Below are 17,444 nucleotides of genomic sequence, written 5' to 3' on the forward strand. Positions count from 1 at the left end.
AATTGAAGGGCCTCAGACAACTGGATGATCATCAGGGCGTCCTATGCGGCAGTAAAGGCACAGACAAAGTCAGCGTAGGATTACCGAGAATGGTGCAAAGCTGTTAAGCCGTCGTGTCTTGCCCGAGAAAGACCTGGTTCTTCTGCCTCCGTCTGGACCAGCTTTTGTGATAACGCCTTTTCTGGTACCGAGTGCCACCGAGGTAGACGACGCAGGTCGCTTGCCAACTGAGTATACCATTCCGCAATCTTCCGCCTTCCCTTGGTCCGTGGATAGATTAACTCGCATTCCCATGGGCCAAGGTTACCTGTGCGGTGCCGACTCGGTCATCGCACCGGCTACTGCGTCTCCGGTTGGTCAGAAGCTCCGAGCCACAGCAAACCTTAAGTCAACGTCCACCCCATCCCAGCATATCAACCTTCCCCTCTTCAATCCTCAACTTCCTTTTGGCTTTGCTTCCCTTCACTTGTCATTACATTTTGACGCCTATCATCTTGCTTGCCGTCTCGAAAGCACGACAGTCTCACAAGCTCACATGGACACAAATATTCGACGATGCCAATGTCCTGTTCGAAATCAGGCCACCGGAAGGTTCAATGTACAACCACTTCGGCAGGCCGCACGCAGCCATGGCCAGCATAGTTCTCTTTAATGATTTGCCAAAAAAAAAGAACAAGAAAAAAGAAAGAAAATGAAAAAAAATTAAAAACCAGAGAAAGAAAGAAATAAAAAGGAAAGTCCGAAAGCCTAACCTCGGCAGGCCAGTTAATGAAGGAAATCAAATAATAATCGATGTTCTTTCTCAACAACACCATAGAAAGAAACCGCAAGGCAACATCAAAATAGCGATGAACGAAGGCAAACTCCTACGAGGTATCCAATCAGGCAATCCTTCTAGTATTCCGCATCAGGTCCAGCCCTAGTTCCCCAACACGCCAGCGTTTACACTGCCCAATCGGCCCCTCTTGAAGAATGCGGCTATGCCTCGAAAAGAAAGAAAAGTACGAAAAGAGAAAGATCCTCGTCCGCTATTATGGCCCCCCATTTAAACGGAGATATTGGCAAGTCGACCAAGAAGAGAACAGACGCAGAAGAAAACAGCTCCAGTCGGTGAATCAACGCCAAAGAATGCTCCTCCTTCGCCGGCCGTCGCCAACACATATGATTCTGCTCGCCAAATGCGAATCGGACGCACGACAGGCGCGTCTCGAGATATACAAAGTGGTATCATTCCAAAGAGAAGAAAATGCAACCTTCGAAAAGAAAACAAAGGGAAAAAAATAAAGGGGCGAATTCGAATGCGCAATATTTCGTTTTCGACCATAACTGTTCCCCGCCACCTTCTGTTTTCCAATTCGGCAAACATGATTCACCTCCTTGTCCCCTTTCATTGCACCGGTATCATGGCTCACGGGCTTCTGTTTGGTCCGGGATCTTCAAGGAGGCCTCCGATGCCTATGCGGGACCGTTCCTCCCGACGGGCTTGAGATGGGGTGGACGGTTGCGCCTGCGGCTGCAGATGCGCTCGGGGGGATTCGGGTTGCAGAGAGACGCCCGCAGGCGGCGGGCTTCGTATCCTAGGGAGTGTCGGGTGCTGGTATTCTGAAGCCTGCGGCAGGGGCGAGCGACCAACCGGGTGCATCTCGGTTCGTGGAGCTTGATAAGTTCTCGACGTAGGCGGGTGGTCCGGTCTGCTCGGCGAGACGCCGTATCCCGATGAAAGACTCGGGCTTCGTGCCGTCAACATGTGCAGCGACGACCCGCTGGAGGGGCCGGGCTGCCTGGGATCGTACCCGGGATCGCGCAGCCGCGGTGGCCTCGGATCAAACGTCGCCGAGAAAGGTGTCGGCTGCGGGTAGGTTTGATGGCCCGGCTCGAAGGAACTCCCCAGGTCTTTGAAGCCTGGCGATGGTGTTGGATACGACGGCCGAGACGGCCGATTCAACAAGAGCACGACGAAGTACACCGAGTCCCGCGACCCCAAACCAGCACGCACTGGAATGGAACGCTCTTGTCCGTCATCGCCCAGGAACTTGAAGGTGTCCGCCCATTGAAACGAGTAGCGCGACACCTCTTCAGGACCATACCCAAGACTCTGCATCACCGTCTCACTCCGCTCGTTGAGTATTGGTGGCAGGTAAGCAGGGTCTTTCCTGTTCTGCTCCTCCTGTGCCTGCTGCAGCAGTCTGGAAGCCCTTGGCCCCTCCTCGGCCGCCAGGACATTCGCGAGATTGTGTCCCGATACCGAAGTCCGTCCTACCGCGCTGAGAAAAGAAGCGGAAGCTTTCGAAAACTCGAGATGCCCGACCGTCAAGTATGCGACCGGCTCTTCAGGGACTCGGGTCGTCGTGATGGATAGTGGAGCAGGGTAAACGTTGGCATCGGATGCCAACCCGCGCTCCGGGAACCTTGGTGCGCTCGATTCGGCTGGCTGAGATTTCAGCACGCGGTACGACTGGGTGCGGCGAAGAGGGTCATCGTAAACCATACCCAGCGACGGCCCCGGAGCAAATGCCGACGACAGCGGCCTCCTCATGGCATCCGCAGCGCTTCCAAACCTTGCACCTTCGTATTTCGCCTGGCTGTCGTCTCGCAGCCGGGGTCTCCCTCGTTTCTTATGCTGGACGTCCACGCATGCACCCTCCTTGTTAGTGCTGATGCATCGTGAACAGGGGCGCTGCGCTGTCGAACCGTCAGCATGCCAGTCACGAAATAACGGGTTGAAACGGCCGGACCAGGAGGCGCGCCTGGGAATAGTCGACCGGAAGGATCGCTGGACCCAAAGCATTCATGACCACATGCTTCCGCGGATCAGCCAGTCTGGGATGCACTCATCCAGTACGGATCAAAGCTCTCCATGGCCCTTGGCCGCTTGCATATCCGAGCCTTTCATCTGCGGCGATTCTCAGCGTATGTTAAGGGCAACGGGCCGCCTTGCCACAAGAGAACATCGCAGCAGCGAGCCGTCCGGATTGGAGGTTACCGCATCCCAATGGTCAAGGCGCCAGCACGGTGAAACGGTCAGGTATCGAGGCCCGAGCACGGGGAAGAGATGAACCTCGCTTGAGAACCAACCACCTTCACCCGCTCCGGCAGCCTGATGATGACTCCATAACCGAACCAACAACAAGTCAAGAGCCGTTGAGCCGTTTCATGTTGAGTACTGGCCTGGGCCGAGTCTGACAGGGGAAGTTATATATAGCGTTGCACGCTGGTGCTTGGCGCTGGCGGGTGCCGTGCCAAAATGAGTCCCGGAGTTGCTTGAGGATAGTCACGTCAATTAAATCCGCGAACGACAAGGATAAATGGGACCCCGGGAATAACGCCGGTCGCCGAGCCCAGTATCTATTTTGAACCTTGCCGTTGTAATATTGGACAGAAGCGGTTCTCTATACGTACCGTCGCATCTACTAACTGTTAGCTCCCTCATGCTTTGGAGTCGATGAAGAAAACCCAGGAGAACGAACCGGAGGTGGGCTTTTTTGCAAGGCACGCACGCAGATGCCACATGCCCTTTTGTCTTCCTCTGTGGCTTAGGTGGCGTGTCATGGAGCGCGTCTGGTATGGAATGATGTGTTGCCGTAGAATAAGTTTGCAGAGCTGGAAGCGCGCCCTGATGACTTGGCCCAGCCACAGGTCCAGGGCCAGCCAAGTATGTCGATGACGTCTGAGTGACCTGGCTGAGCGGTTGCGGGTAGGGTAGCGGTCTCGGTCGGTAAGACGGGAATATTGGTCGCTCTGGTGCGTCCGAAACAAACGGGCGATGAACACCTGCACCTCCCCCTTGCGTACTCTCCTCGCTCTGTGATGCCGGAACGCTAGGATACACATCCCGTGTCGTCGCCTGATACGTTCCCTGACTCCGCTCGGCAACCCCGTGGCTGACTTTTGGAGGTAACGGTGGAGATCCCGACATGGGCGGTGACGGATAGCCTTCTGGCCCAGCAGCAGCTCCGGACCTAGCTCTGGCCCCTGTCAGGTCAAGGCCGAAGCGTGCCGGATCCAACACTCCTCGGCGCTGGCCGAAAGACGTCCAAATATCGTGGCCTCTGGGGCTGAATGTCTGCATGTGGAGGACGTGTAGGGCCGCTGATGGAGCTGGATGATTCCAATGTCTTCCAGACGGCGTCCTAGAGGTTGTGCTTGGCGAACTGGTCTCCACGGGGTCCCTGCCGGGGGAGACAGACGTCCTAGCCGTGTTCCGAATTCAGATTTAGCGATAGACATCACCCGACGCGGCGGGGATTGCGACTGTGTTGTCGATTTGGTGACAAGTGAGAATCTCGGGCGTCTCGTTATGCGGGCGTATCCCGTCTACGGCGGAAGTCGTTGGCGAGGAATAGGGGCGCTGCATGGGAGGGCTGAGAAGGACTCTCTCAAGTGGTGCCCGAGTTCGCGCCAGTGGCCGGTGCGGAGCAACAAGCTTGTGACTCGGCCAGTGCTACACTTCGCCGCGGTTCAAGAGCTGTGGGCGACAAATAACAGCTCTCCTGAGAAAGGGAGAAAGCTTTCTCTGGTTGAGTGGGGAGGGCCAGATGATGGAGGGCGAGGAGGGGACCACGGTGTGAGTCTGGCCCGGGTCAGACAGGATACCGCAATGTGAACCCCTTTCAGTGACGTCGGCGAACGGACAAGGGATATGTACAACATTCAACGGCGTCCGTACGATGGAGAAGCTCTCGGGGGCTTGCAGGCCTGTCCCGTCACCAGTCAGTCTCTTGTGACATGGGGCGTGAGTGTGTGCACCGAAGCGGAGCGGAGCGGCAACCGGACGGGTGGGTAAATGACTGGGGCGTGGCTTCACGTCTCTACTGAGTAACGTCGGCACTCGAGAGGCTCTGCTCGAAGACGAGGTGTGGCCGGACAGGCGAAGGCAGCTACAGATAAGAGACTTGTTGGAAAGGAGAGATTCGGTATCCGTGGCACGTCAATGGTTTTTGTGCGAGTTTAAGGCAGCGGTGCAATTGGGATGTGACCCAGATGGAGCAAGGGTAGACGTTCCCGAGGTCAGGGCACCCTGGCAAGTGTGGATGGGTAGACCCCCCGGTCGACTTCGATGTGCTTTGGGGTGTGGGCGAGATGGTGTGGTGGATGGTGACCAACGAGCTTGGTACCGGTAATCTTGCAGAAGAGCACAGACTGACGAACCTGGGTTTCACGCTTGTTGTCGAGGGCGTTGGACTTGAGGTGGGGTCTCCGTAAAATAACTTGAGGGGACCTGAGTGCGGTTCTGACCCGGGCGTCTCCCTGTTCTCACGGTTAATCAGGGTATGAGGGCGCGCCAGTGCCGTTGCAGATAACGATGCTGGAATTGGGCGATGGTGGCATGGCAGCATGGCAGCATGCAGACAGAAAAACCTGGGAGAAGTCACCCATCCATTGGGCGCTCGGCCACTACGCCATGCCGTTTCGTGCGCCCCATACTGAACGCCCATCCAGCAGGATAAGACGTCGCGCACTATGTCACTGGGTGCAATAAAAAATCGCGTCTCGCACGTCCGCCCTTGCGTCCGTGTCTGATCTCAAGGGTCAAACTTCAGGCAGGACCAGAACGTACCACAATTCCGTCGACGGCTAGGAGAGGAACGCGATGGCAGGCGGCCCACCGCAGGCAACGGAAGCTCTTTCTGAGCTGTGAGAGTAGTGGTCCAATGCACGCATTTCGACAAGGAGAGGACGGATGCTCTGCAAAGTCGCTCCTAGCCACTTCGGATGAGTGTGCTTGTAAGTCAACACTTGCGTTCCGGAGATGACACTGTGACGGATCAATCAGCGGCCCTCGCCGTTAGCTGACTAACAACTGGAATTGACCTCGCCGTCAAAAAAACCTCTGAAGGCACTTGCCCCGTTTTCTTGGCGTGACTCTCATGCAACCAGAAGTGGACGGAAATGAGAGCTGCAACGATGAAGTCGTATCGCGTCCAGAGAACCCCAGGATTGTGGTTGCTTTATGAAATCCAGGGCAGAACTCAGTTATACGGGAGAAGATCAAGCGCACCCAATTGATTAGGCCAATACTCCGTACCAAATTCGTAATTTCTCAACATTTGCACAACCCTGCGTACCACGGGAAGGTAAGGTAAGGTGAGTATACCGATGAACATTGGAAGCGAATTGCCTCCCTCCTTGCTTTCAAGGGTTTCTGCCATGGCCAGTTGTTTCCCGTACTCTCAATTTCAAGCTCCTTCAATGCCGGTTCCATGTCTAAGAGTAAGATAGCTAAACAGGTCTCCGGAAGTCCTTTCTCAGACACTGCAGTGCAGAATCTCGATGGCACGAAGCACCTTGCGAGATATGGGCACCCTTCCTGTACTGCGTAGCCCTCTTCGGTTGGCCCAGACCCAAGGGTCCCTTCTGGAATAGATTGTTGAGCTAAAGCCATTTCCAGAACCCGGAGTGCCAAAATGTGGGGCACAATCGAACCTGTTAGGATCTGGTTAAAAGGGCTTTGCTGCGTGAAAAGCGCCACGCGGTTTGCCATATTATGACATTGCTCCGCACACAAGGAAAGGAAACGGTCAGCACCTTCATTTCATAAGGTACAAGTACGGGTACTTAAACAGCACATCGGACGAACCTCTTCAGTCGCTCAGGAAACGATGCCTAGGATTTCGTTCTTACCTCATCGCATCATCCAGTTCCTCACAAAACGATCTTGGGCGAGAGCACACCACCTCATGTCGACATCACGACAAGGTCATTTCGGTTAGGCGGCCCCCTCTTCGGCCGCGATGTCTCCGGTAACAGGATCCCACAGCAGCGGCCATGCACATAGCCGTCGCGGCTGGGACGCACAACCCGCGGGTTCGGTATACCCCGGAATTATCACAGGTATCACCTCGCCCAAGCGCTCTGCATGCAACTCCCACGGCGCCCAGTGATTGGCTCGATGCTGATCTCGGCCGGAGTCTTCGTCGCCTCTCATTCGACGTATCAAGCCGCAGTTGGATGAACGCTTCCCGTTGTGTCGGTTCAGCAAGCATACCTATAACTACTTCCACGGCGCGCATGGCGCGCACGAGCCAGCGGTTCCAGCCTCCAGGCCTCTTTTTCTTCACCAGTTATCTATAAAATAGCCTGCCTGGTAAACGGGAACGATATGCCTGCCCCGCTGTGTAACTTTCTACACTAATATTATAGCCGCCTTGATCATCTCTGACCGGTATTGTATCAATGCAAGCGGGCTGCGTTGGTGGCAAACCGGAAGAGACCCGGAAAAAAAAGGCTGCATGATCGGCCGCTGGGCCTGAAAAGACGCAAAGTGGACGTCATGTGGCTGAGGTTTTATTGGACCGTGGCTTATAGTTAGGCGCTGCCTGTCTTGTTCGTCCTGTTTTCACCCTGCTCGGCCGTTGCGTCTGTCGGCAGCGTCCGTCGCGCGTCACAGACGTTTGGGACCTCGCACAAAACATGTACCCGCAACAGGAGGGTGCACGGCATGCATGGGATCAGCTCACATTTGCAGCGCATTGCCTCGGCAGCTAGGCTGCTCTGCTGGGATTCGATATGAATCTGGGCGGCGCAAGCATTCCAGGTTGCAACCGTACCTGAGGTCCGGTCTGGCACCATCGCCAGAGACGCCAGCCCTATGGGACGGGGGTGGGAAGCCTTGAAGGCGGGTTCGTCGCCTGGACATTCCCAGCACCCGCCCAACCCACGATTCTTGGGCATTGTACTGTGTCGTACAGGTACCTGAATATAATCCGTACAGTGCAGTTATGGATATTGAACGTCTTCTATAGGAAACGATAACTAACACTGCAGTCTTGAGGATCCCTTATTGAGCTTCCAGCCATGGCGAGCGGCCTTGTTACCATATCGATCTCATACCGTCCAACTTGGTCGTGGACCCTTCAGTCAATGGGGGTTTATGCGTGCCCCCGGGGGCCGGGACATGCCGAGTGGGTTTATTAAGCGAGCGGTTAGGTTCCAGATTTGACCGCAGGCTGCGACATTTTGCCAACGGAGCATCCATGCCTCTGCGGTTGATGAACTCTCCATCAGCAGCGTTCCTTAGCTGACACCTCGCTGCTTCTCCGCGCATCAGAAATCTCCGACACCGAACCAAGTCGAAACTCGGCGCGAAAGACGCCAAGTTCATGCGCTAGAATGGGACGCAGGGGAACGGGGCGCGGGATCTTCCCCTCATGGCGCTCTGATGGGCATTATTTTTGAGCGTCGTGCCCAGTGATGTGGCATCGAGTGGAGATCGAGGAACTGTTCGCCGATTTGATTTTGGGCCTAAGACATGTTGGTATTGGTTGATTCGAACCGTTGTGGCATGGACGTCTCGCCATCACACGCATTAAAGTGCGACGCGGGCCCGGTTCATCATCCCATGTCACGGCCGTGCTCCGGTTCATTTTGGGACTCGGCGGCAGATCGCCCAGCGAGACCGACTTCTCTAAATTCACCCACCCCTACTTCCCATTTTCACCTTACTAACCGCTTCCAGTAGTGCCCCGCAACCAGCCACATCACCATCAACTGCACCACACTGTTCAATGCAACTCACTAATCCGTACGCATATTGCTATTTGCCTCTGAGCCTCCCAAACCGCACTTGAGCGATGGCATTACCCTCGCTCGCCTCGCAGCAACAGCGCTAGTGCGGAGCCGGGCGCCACATCGGGTGGGGCCGCAATCGCGGTGTCCCGGCACGGAGGCGGGTCCCGGTGTCGGTCTGGGTGGGTCCGGCACAAAGCCCACCGTGCCCACACAATTATCGAACCGATTCAGCCAGAACTGCGAGGTCGAGCGCATTTGTCAGTTCTGGGGCTTGCAATGCCGTACTTGACTTTGATGTATCCGGCAATTGAGTCGTTTGGTGTGTATGTGTGGGCGAGAAGGATGTTGGTAACTTGACGGTGGCGTGGGGCCTCAAACCGAAAGTGGTTAGTTAGGTGAGAAATAGAAAGCAGGGTGGGTGAAATTAGGGGGGTCGAGCGAGACACGAGACAACAGATTGCACCCCACGGTAGGCTGCCTTTCTTGGCGATATATCCAATCTTGACTTATTGAATGAGCACCGGAGGGCCAGCACGTGTATGATGCATGGCGGCGTCTCATTCATCAAGAGGCTCTGGAACTTTGGAAGCGCCCGAAGTTGAACAGCTGCTTTCCCTTGTTCCTGTGGTTTTGGCCCACCCAAGCTTGCCCTCTGCGGTCTGGTGAAACAAATTTCTCGAGCTTGCCCAATGGAGGTGACATCGCGTTGCGATGGTGATTGACATGGACGGCGGGAGCCCGGGCCACCCAAAGCGGCAATCAGATTTGATCGGGTCCATGTCAGATCCTTGGCAAGTACCCAGGCGAAAAGGATCAGCCTTTAGCTCTTAAGTTGCCCAATATTAACCAGGGGTATTACCTGATTGTGGTTACCACAAGATGTGGCCCAAGCGTTCTCCCTTGTGGGAGGGACTCTGGACAACCTGTTGGCCTTGATGAAGTTTTCACATTGCCTCATAGTTGCAGGGCCCTGTGCAACGACGCTGTGACCCGGTCGCAGCTTGCCGTGACAACAAGCATTGGCTACGGACGGGCACGGGGCTCCTTCTCGGAGATATACTACTCGGGACATTGCCAAGCCGGGCTCGCCTTAAGGAACGAGCTTGGGTGTGGATTTGTCTGAAAATGACGGTTGTCCTGGCGAGGCATTGAAGACAACTGGCGGCCTGCATCCTTCATCAAAGTCCAGCCTCAATCAGCGTCGATGGCTCAAACGTACAGTACCTTATGTACTATCCGGGAATAACCATCACGCAGAGTGGCCGGGAGCTTGACGGCTTGCCGGGTCTCAATTTGCCATTACTATGGCTGAAGACAAAGCGGGGAGTGCTTAACACTATTGCTCACCTCCAAGATCACATGGCGATACGGGGAGAGTGTGGATCAAACGGCACCGCTTGCCTGTCACGGTGTCCATCAGCCATGCGCAAGGTTAGCTGTCCGAGCAGCCGCAGCACTCGTCGATCCTTTTAGGGTTTCTTTCAGTCCGCCCCAAATGCAAGATGCAGGGTGCCAACTGCCCTGTCCGAAAGGCGTGCAAGTCCATCGCAAATCTCCACGCATCCAAGGCAGCCGCCATTGCCTCTGACGAGACAAGACATTTCGGCCAAGACAGCAATGTTGACGCCGGCCTGTGTGGTGGGGCGAGGCCCGTCTCCCCCGGATGTCATTTCCTCTGTTCCTGCCCGCGTGGCCGGGAAATTTGGTTCGACGCCGACCTCTTCGGTATGGGGCTTGTGACGCACTGGCGAAAACCTGGGGCTTGACGGAGTTAAAAACACAGTTGCCGATTGACTGCTGACGAACAGCATCACATACCGAAACCAGGTCTAGAACCATGAAGGGAGGAACTCATCCCATAGAAGCAACGCCCAGCATAGTTGGTACCTTACCAGTACAAATACCTAGGTAGAGTCCTTACAATTCCTTACGAACATTTCAGAGCTTCGTCGCCTTACCAGGTACGGTATATGATGTACCCCACCTGCCGGTGGACGGGACGGGAGCGGAGATGGGACGAAGCAGCCACAAAATTCCGGTAGCGACGGCAGCGCTCGCGCTTGGTCCTCGCACACTCTTCCAGATCAACCATGAACGGGCGCATTCCTGAGCCTGCTGCGAGTCCATGTTCCTAGTAACCTCTCGGACCGCCGAATCCCCGCACCGTTCAGGAGCTTCAATAGTTCCATGATGTTACAGCATGCGATGGGCGATGGCTCTCAACCGATATCATCGGCCTATCATCAAGAACTTCCTCAACACATCGAGGCTGTGGAGGTGTGGACCATCCCGATTTGCAGCGTGTACTTGCACATATGCACCATGTGCTCCCCTGGGCCGATCACACCTTGCGGGCATAGGCCACCGTTGAGAGCCATTCCCGCATTTGCCCTACCACCGCGCTTACATCACACTCCACAAGGAGGCGAGATTAAAGGGCGTTGAGATAACCAGCTGCATCTGCACCACGGACCGCCATCGCGTCGTGGTTGCGTCGCGTATCCGAAAGGGGGGGTGGTGCGGCCACCAATTCAATATGCGCCCGAGATAGAGCCCGCCCTGCGGAAATCGGATCAATCATACCGACGGCGAATATGCTCTCTCTCCGAATGCCTAATTGGTCCGGCGGCGTACGGTCTGTAGATCACCGTAACTGATCGCCAAAGCTGACACCGTCGGCGTAAGGTGCCTTGGCTTCCCAGGGCAATAGGGTTCTCTGAGCCTATTCCTCGAGAGCATTGACGACGTGCCGTCGTGCTCCCAGGATTACTTGCTACGACAATCACGACTTGACCCGGAATTCCGGATCATGTTCCTTGGAGGCGAAGAAAGCCTCGGGGCGTAGCGGGCAATCCAAGGAATTACCTGGGTGCACCACCCGCCAGACAATCTCTTGGTGTAGGTATGGTGCCACTCAACTATTGAACACACCAGGATCGCTCAGACTATGAGAGCATGGGACTATGATGTCGCCATCATCCAAGTATTTCATCAGTACTTCGCGTTGTAACTGCGTCCACTTCTGACTGAGCATCTCAGGAACTGCGACAAACCCAAGACAATAGGATTCTTTCGCAGCGTTAAAACCCGCCTTGTGTCCCGCCTTGTGATATCGCCGCCTGCATCAACAAATCAACATCTCTTGACATCGTTTCCCGCTTTCTCACATCGACCTTGATGGGATGAAGTGAAGGAGCTCTTCCCATCACGTGCCTAACATCCTCAGTGAAATCATTGCTGGAAGCTGTTAGAGAGGGTAAGTCGAGAGGCCGATTTTTGTATGGGAAATTTTGGTCGCACTAACAGCAACGAGACATTCCACAGGAGCCCTGTTAGTGACACTGCTGTGGCAACCATGTCCGGCTTACGTCGGCTTTTTTCCATCTCAATGTAACTCGGCAAGAAAGGTCGATAGAGGAGTGAAACCAGATCCAGCTGCTCAGCATCGCTGTGGCTCCTTACCGTAAAGGGGCGTCAGACTAGGAACTTGTCACTAGCGAATTCCCTCGGCAAGGAGCATATGTTCAAAACTTCCGTCTTGAGCTGCGATTAAATGAGACTGGAGTAGACGCAACACAAAGTCGAGGGCGCCCGTTTGCGGCACCTGACCACAGTTCCTGAAATATATCCCGGTTACAGCTTGAGACCACTCTCTGAATGCCTTCATCCGACGGTATTGTCGACCTGTCAGCAGACGCTGAACAGAGACAGTCAGGGGGTTAACCTCTCACCCCGTCCCAATGGGTAACGACAACTGCTCTGCCTCTTGGGTTCCAATGGTAAGCCGTACAGGTTCTGCCAATGCCCTTGAGCTCTTTCCCCGGCCTACCACCCTTGTAATAGCGTTTTGGTGAAGCGTAATAACTATCCGTAGGCGACTAGGCCGTAGACGGCTGGCAGCTCATCCGCCCGGACCCGGGAAGTTGCTTCGGTCCCAAGGCGGGCCTCTGGAAACAGAAAACAGCCCGTGCCGGTGGAGGGAGCTGGCAGCGTAAGGCGGGCTCTACCGGAGCTGCTGGAATCAGAAGTCGTTCTCACCAGATCCAAGAGTGGCAGAAACAGGCCATTGATGCGACCAGCCGCTACGGGCCTTGGAATTCGACCATTATATGCCAATGAACGATCTTAGTGGTGTCGGTGCCTTGGCAATCCAAAGGCCAGGCAACACAGGAGCTACAGTCATCCAGCGTGGTCTCGTGTCACGCGTGAGCTGGAACACATAGTACACTGACTGGGGGAGGCGCACACGACATTCCAGCCGAACAAACATCTGCGAATCGGGACATTTTTCCTGTCCTCGACATGGAACGAGATCGTAAACGGTGCTAGCCATTGGCCGGTTGGCCGTCAGTTTCTACCTCCAAAGCTGCTACAGCTTAGGAACTAACGTTGAGCCGGAAACACATGCCATAAGCTCTCTCATTTGAGCAAGGGACTTGTCCTTAGGTCGTGATTCCCCTCTCCTAGCCCGGAATGGTTCCCACTCTCTGCTTTGGTGTCAACACCGAGCAGCTAGACAAGCCATCGAGCCGAAACCCGTGACAGTCCCAGCATTACACAGGATATGATGTCTGAGCCTCGGCTTTCGGAAAGGGGCCAAGCTGCAGGCTCCCGTCTTCCACCGTGGCACAAGCCACACACCAGATCTAGTGCGACCATGTCGGGGTCTGCGACAAACGCTATCCGAGACATTCCGGGACGCACCATGATTTGTTAATCCTCGAATTCAGTCTTGATCTCCTCTAGGCCCCTTTCTCGTTGCGGGAGTGGCCTCACCGCGTGGGAAGCAGCAGAGGGAGAGATAGGTTGAGGATGCAAGGAGGCGTCACTGTGGCCGAAGGGAGAAGAGAAAAACATTGCACGTATTAGGGGGGAGACTGATGGTCCCTCAAATGTGATTGGTATGGTTGGATGGAAAGGAAAAAATAAGGGAGAAAGGGGTAAGTAAATACACACCAAAACAGAACCTCTCTGCTTATGCACCACCCTCGTACAGAACAGTGCTATGAAACTGACTGACTGAAAACGACTCGCTTAACCGCATCCAAAACAAGCGGCCCTTACCACCACACCAAGACACGCAGCGGACATGTCTGGAACATAGCGCCGGCAACATCGTGCTACACAGCGCAACCCACCCAACCTCAATCGGGCGGGACGCCAGCCCCGCAAGGAACCCGGAAACAAAAGAGACGACGACTGCAGAGCCCAGAGTAGTGTAACTAAGCCACCCGCCGCCTGCCATGCAGCACAACATCGCCCTGTGTTCCCCCAACCGCCCCGCTAGCAAAACGGCGGACAATGAACCGAGAGTGCTCGGATCTGTCTCACAGTCCCTTCTCTTTACAGCCGGCTCTGCAGTTTGGCATGTTCATGCTCGCCAGGCCACCGACCGTCGGGCCAGACGTGGCGAATGGCTTCCCAGATGTGGCTGGTTTCGCTCCAGCGTCAGCGATCCCTTCTTTTACACGGAATCTTCTTCCAATTAAAGAAACAATCATACCTGACATGGACAACCTCCAGCCCATTTCTCACTTCCTGGGGCAGATCCTTAACGTCCTTGCGGTTCTGGGCCGGCAGTAGCACCGTCTTGACACCCGCCCGGAGGGCTCCAATCAGTTTCTCCTTGATGCCTCCGACGGCCGTGATGCGCCCGCGCAGGGAGATTTCGCCCTGTTGTGTTGTGAAACGAATGGGATGCGGTGTCAGCCGGGAGGCGGTTCCAGAAGTTGAACAGTTGAAACGGACGTAAGGGATAGACACCAAAAAGTAAACGCTGCATGGAAAGGGGGGAGAGAAAAGGAAGGATTCCAATACACAGGAGGGCTGGAAACGGGGGAGAACATTGGGGGAGTGACTTACAGTCATAGCCATTGTAGGCGGCACCGCCCTCCCAGAAAACAACGAAATCAAGGCAATGGCCTGGGCAATCCCGCTGCTGGGCCCGTCCTTAGGAATGGACCCCGAGGGACAATGCACATGGATGCTCCGGTCCTTCATGATATTCACGTTGGAGCTCTGCGTCAGGCCCAGCTCGAACGCGTGCGCCTTCACCCAGGTTAGCGCCACCTCGACGCTCTCTTTGAGGACGTCGCCCAGCTTGCCCGTCAGCTGGACCGTACCCGTGCCGGGCATGTCGGCCACCTCGATGAAGAGAATGCTGCCGTTACCGCCGGAGCTGTACGCCACCAGGCCCGTGACGATGCCCGGCCGGCTGGTCTTCTCCGCGATTTCCTCCTCAAACTTCTCGATGCCGAGGAAACGCTCCAGATCATCGACACTGAGACGAGGATTATATTTCTCCAGGTGGCCCTCGTCCTTGGCGTCGGCAAACTCGACTGCCTTGCCGCGCAGGACCGACGATATTTCGCGTTCCAAGTTGCGTACCCCTGCCTCGCGGGTGTAGGATTCGATGATCTTGGAGACGACCTCTTCTGTGAAGACGACCTGGTCCTCGCTCAGCCCGTTCACGCGGATCTGCTTGGGCACCAAGTGCCGCATGGCAATGTGGCGCTTCTCCAGTGTAGTGTAGCCAGGCAAGTAGATGGTCTCCATGCGGTCGAGCAGCGGTGGCGGGATCGTGTCCAGAGTGTTCGCGGTAGCGATGAACATGACCTTGCTCAGGTCGATGGGGACGTTGACGTAGTGATCAGTAAAGGTGTGGTTCTGCTCGGGGTCTAGCACCTCGAGCAGTGCTGCTGACGGGTCCCCGTGAACGCTAGAGCCGCCCACCTTGTCTATCTCATCGAGCAGGAAGACGGGGTTGGCCACGCCTACCTTCTTCAGACCCTGGACGATAAGACCCGGCATGGCGGCGACGTAGGTGCGGCGGTGACCCCGAATCTCAGCCTCGTCGCGAACGCCGCCCAGCGAGATGCGATGGAACTTTCTTCCCAGAGCAATCGCTACGGAACGTGCCAAACTGGTCTTGCCGACTCCTGGAGGCCCGACGAGCAACAGAATCGGGGACTTGTCCACCATGCGCCTGCTGCGCAGCACTTCTAATTTGGCACTGGGAACTTTGATCTTCTCCTCGGCGCTAGGTTCTGGTGAGGATGTCTCGGGCTTCTCATCTTTGCTTGCATTCCCTGTCGCCCCAATTTCCTCCTCAGCCTGCTTGATCTGCGCATCCACCTCGTCGTTGACGGACTGCTTCAGTCTGAGGACAGCGAGGTACTCCAGCAGCCGCTTCTTGACTTTTTCCAGCCCGTAATGATCATCGTCCAGTTGCTTCCGCGCCCTATGGAGCGTCTGAGGGCCCAGGCGGTCGTCCGTGGTCGTTGTCCAGGGAATCTCGGCCAGCGTTTCGAGGTATGTTCGCGTGACAGCGTACTCAGCCTGTGCAGGGTGGATCTTCCTCAGACGTTTAATCTCCCTGTCGACGACCTTTGCGGCCTCGGGGGAAAGTTTTGCGGCGTCAAGTTTCTTCTGCAGCTCGTCAACTTCGTTGGGCTCCTGGTCCTCGTCCGCATCGCCGCCTGAGTCCCCAAATCCGGGCGGCGGTAGTGTGCGTGTCCCCGCCGGACCGATTTTTATCGACGGCCGTGGCTTGTTTGGCTGGATCATTTTGTCGATCTGCTTCCTGGTCGAGTCAGGATCGGCAAACGGCAACGTCGTAGTGGTGACGGCGGTGATTTTTATGTTATTCTTGATGTTGCCGACTTGGCGGTCGAGCAGCTCGATGACTTTGGCAACTCGTTCCTTGACGTCCAGCAGCGCCAAAACCTGAAGCTTCTCCTCGTACGAGCTCTCGACGATGTTCGCCATGAAGTCTGCGAGAGCGCCCGGCTGCTTCTGCTTTGTGATGAAGATGTCCAGACGGCGGGCGAGCAACGGCGACAAGCCGGGTGTGCCATTCAAGCGTGGGAGGATCGATGACAGCCTAAGTATCGCGACAAGCTCCCTGGACAGGAGCTTCAAGTGTTGGAAGAGCTCCTCAAGTGTCAAGTCCACAAGGCTGCCTTCCTCTTGGAAGTACACAACCCGGCCCTCCAGATACGGTTTCTCTTGGTAGATTTTGTCGACCCGGACACGCGTGACACCCTCGACAAGCAGAGTGAACTCTCCTGTACCGCGTCCCTCAACGCCTGTTATCTTCGCCGCGACACCCCAGCCAAAGAGGTCCGACTTGGATGCCTTTGCCGGGTCGAGATTATCTCGGTCGGGGCTGACAGCTTTCTCCCCGTTCTCAATCAGGAACTGTCCGCTGGGACCCAGAATAGGCGAAGCGAGGGGAACGCAGGAAATCGGTACCGTGTCGATGCGGCCGTTGGGTGTCTTGGACGCAGCACGGGTGTAGACAGCGGCAAGCAACGAGGCGATATCGGGGCGATTTGACGAGACGGGGATGCGCTGGACGACGCCGGGTAGGAGCACGCTTCCCCGCGGAAGCGCGATGACGGGAAGAGTCGCCGTCTGTGTGCGAGTCATTGGAGTCGTGTTCAATTGAAGGTCACGGGTTGCAAGTGAGTGACTTGTGCGATGCGCAACCAGCCAAAGACGAGTCAGATGCTCGCGCAGGAGTGAGAGGTATCAAGTTAAAAACAAAGCGAAGTTTATTTCCTCTGGCTTGGGATCAGCTCCCACCATCGAACCTGAAGGAATGCCGGTTAAGAAACGGAACGGAAGTTCGGGTTTGGCGATGGTCAGTGAAGGGATGCCTTTCTGCCGAGGCTAACGCGATGCAAGAGGTGGCTGCTCTAGGGTGTGAGCAGGGTGTGAGGTGAGCGGCCCCAGATCGAATTGCCGGCGGCAAGTTGCGGGCAAGGGACCCGCTCTGATTGCCAAGTCCCCACTCGCCGAACGACAACATGTGATTGACGATTGCTGTGATAGAAGCTTCCATCTGACCTCGACTGCTCGCAAAAGAAGCATGGGTGGAACAAAACAAACATGCCAGCGCTGACCGGAGAGACAGGTACCTGCATTTGATCAAC

General features: G+C 55.7%; 5 protein-coding genes across 5 annotated transcripts; 1 reads left to right on the top strand and 4 right to left on the bottom strand.

The window, feature by feature from the left end:
* Positions 1-1,408: 1,408 nt before the first annotated feature.
* On the bottom strand, positions 1,409-3,916 carry N657DRAFT_679125 (uncharacterized protein; the record flags this gene model as incomplete). The annotated part of the gene is made up of 2 exons (XM_062796149.1): positions 1,409-2,682; positions 3,793-3,916. The coding sequence occupies 2 exons, from the start codon at positions 3,914-3,916 to the stop codon at positions 1,409-1,411; spliced, it is 1,398 nt and encodes a 465-aa protein (XP_062649903.1).
* A 50-nt stretch (positions 3,917-3,966) lies between these two features.
* N657DRAFT_294587 (uncharacterized protein) lies at positions 3,967-4,740 on the top strand. Its single transcript, XM_062786651.1, has one exon. The coding sequence runs from the start codon at positions 4,103-4,105 to the stop codon at positions 4,601-4,603; it is 501 nt and encodes a 166-aa protein (XP_062649904.1). The 5' UTR covers positions 3,967-4,102; the 3' UTR covers positions 4,604-4,740.
* A 23-nt stretch (positions 4,741-4,763) lies between these two features.
* N657DRAFT_294461 (uncharacterized protein) lies at positions 4,764-5,626 on the bottom strand. The gene has a single exon (XM_062786650.1). The coding sequence runs from the start codon at positions 5,433-5,435 to the stop codon at positions 4,878-4,880; it is 558 nt and encodes a 185-aa protein (XP_062649905.1). The 5' UTR covers positions 5,436-5,626; the 3' UTR covers positions 4,764-4,877.
* Positions 5,627-8,847: 3,221 nt separating this feature from the next.
* Positions 8,848-9,795, bottom strand: N657DRAFT_294897 (uncharacterized protein). Its single transcript, XM_062786652.1, has 2 exons — positions 9,368-9,795; positions 8,848-9,295 (listed from the first exon to the last, which is right to left on the bottom strand). Exons 1-2 carry the CDS (start codon positions 9,578-9,580, stop codon positions 8,933-8,935), a joined length of 576 nt encoding a protein of 191 aa, XP_062649906.1. The 5' UTR covers positions 9,581-9,795; the 3' UTR covers positions 8,848-8,932.
* Positions 9,796-13,355: 3,560 nt separating this feature from the next.
* Positions 13,356-17,206, bottom strand: N657DRAFT_642917 (Lon protease-like protein 2, peroxisomal). The gene is made up of 3 exons (XM_062792435.1): positions 14,371-17,206; positions 14,012-14,181; positions 13,356-13,939 (listed from the first exon to the last, which is right to left on the bottom strand). The coding sequence occupies exons 1-3, from the start codon at positions 16,936-16,938 to the stop codon at positions 13,852-13,854; spliced, it is 2,826 nt and encodes a 941-aa protein (XP_062649907.1). The 5' UTR covers positions 16,939-17,206; the 3' UTR covers positions 13,356-13,851.
* Between the last annotated feature and the right edge of the window lie 238 nt (positions 17,207-17,444).

This window comes from Parathielavia appendiculata, assembly GCF_033297405.1.
Source record: "Parathielavia appendiculata strain CBS 731.68 unplaced genomic scaffold N657scaffold_3, whole genome shotgun sequence".
Lineage (NCBI taxonomy): Eukaryota > Fungi > Ascomycota > Sordariomycetes > Sordariales > Chaetomiaceae > Parathielavia > Parathielavia appendiculata.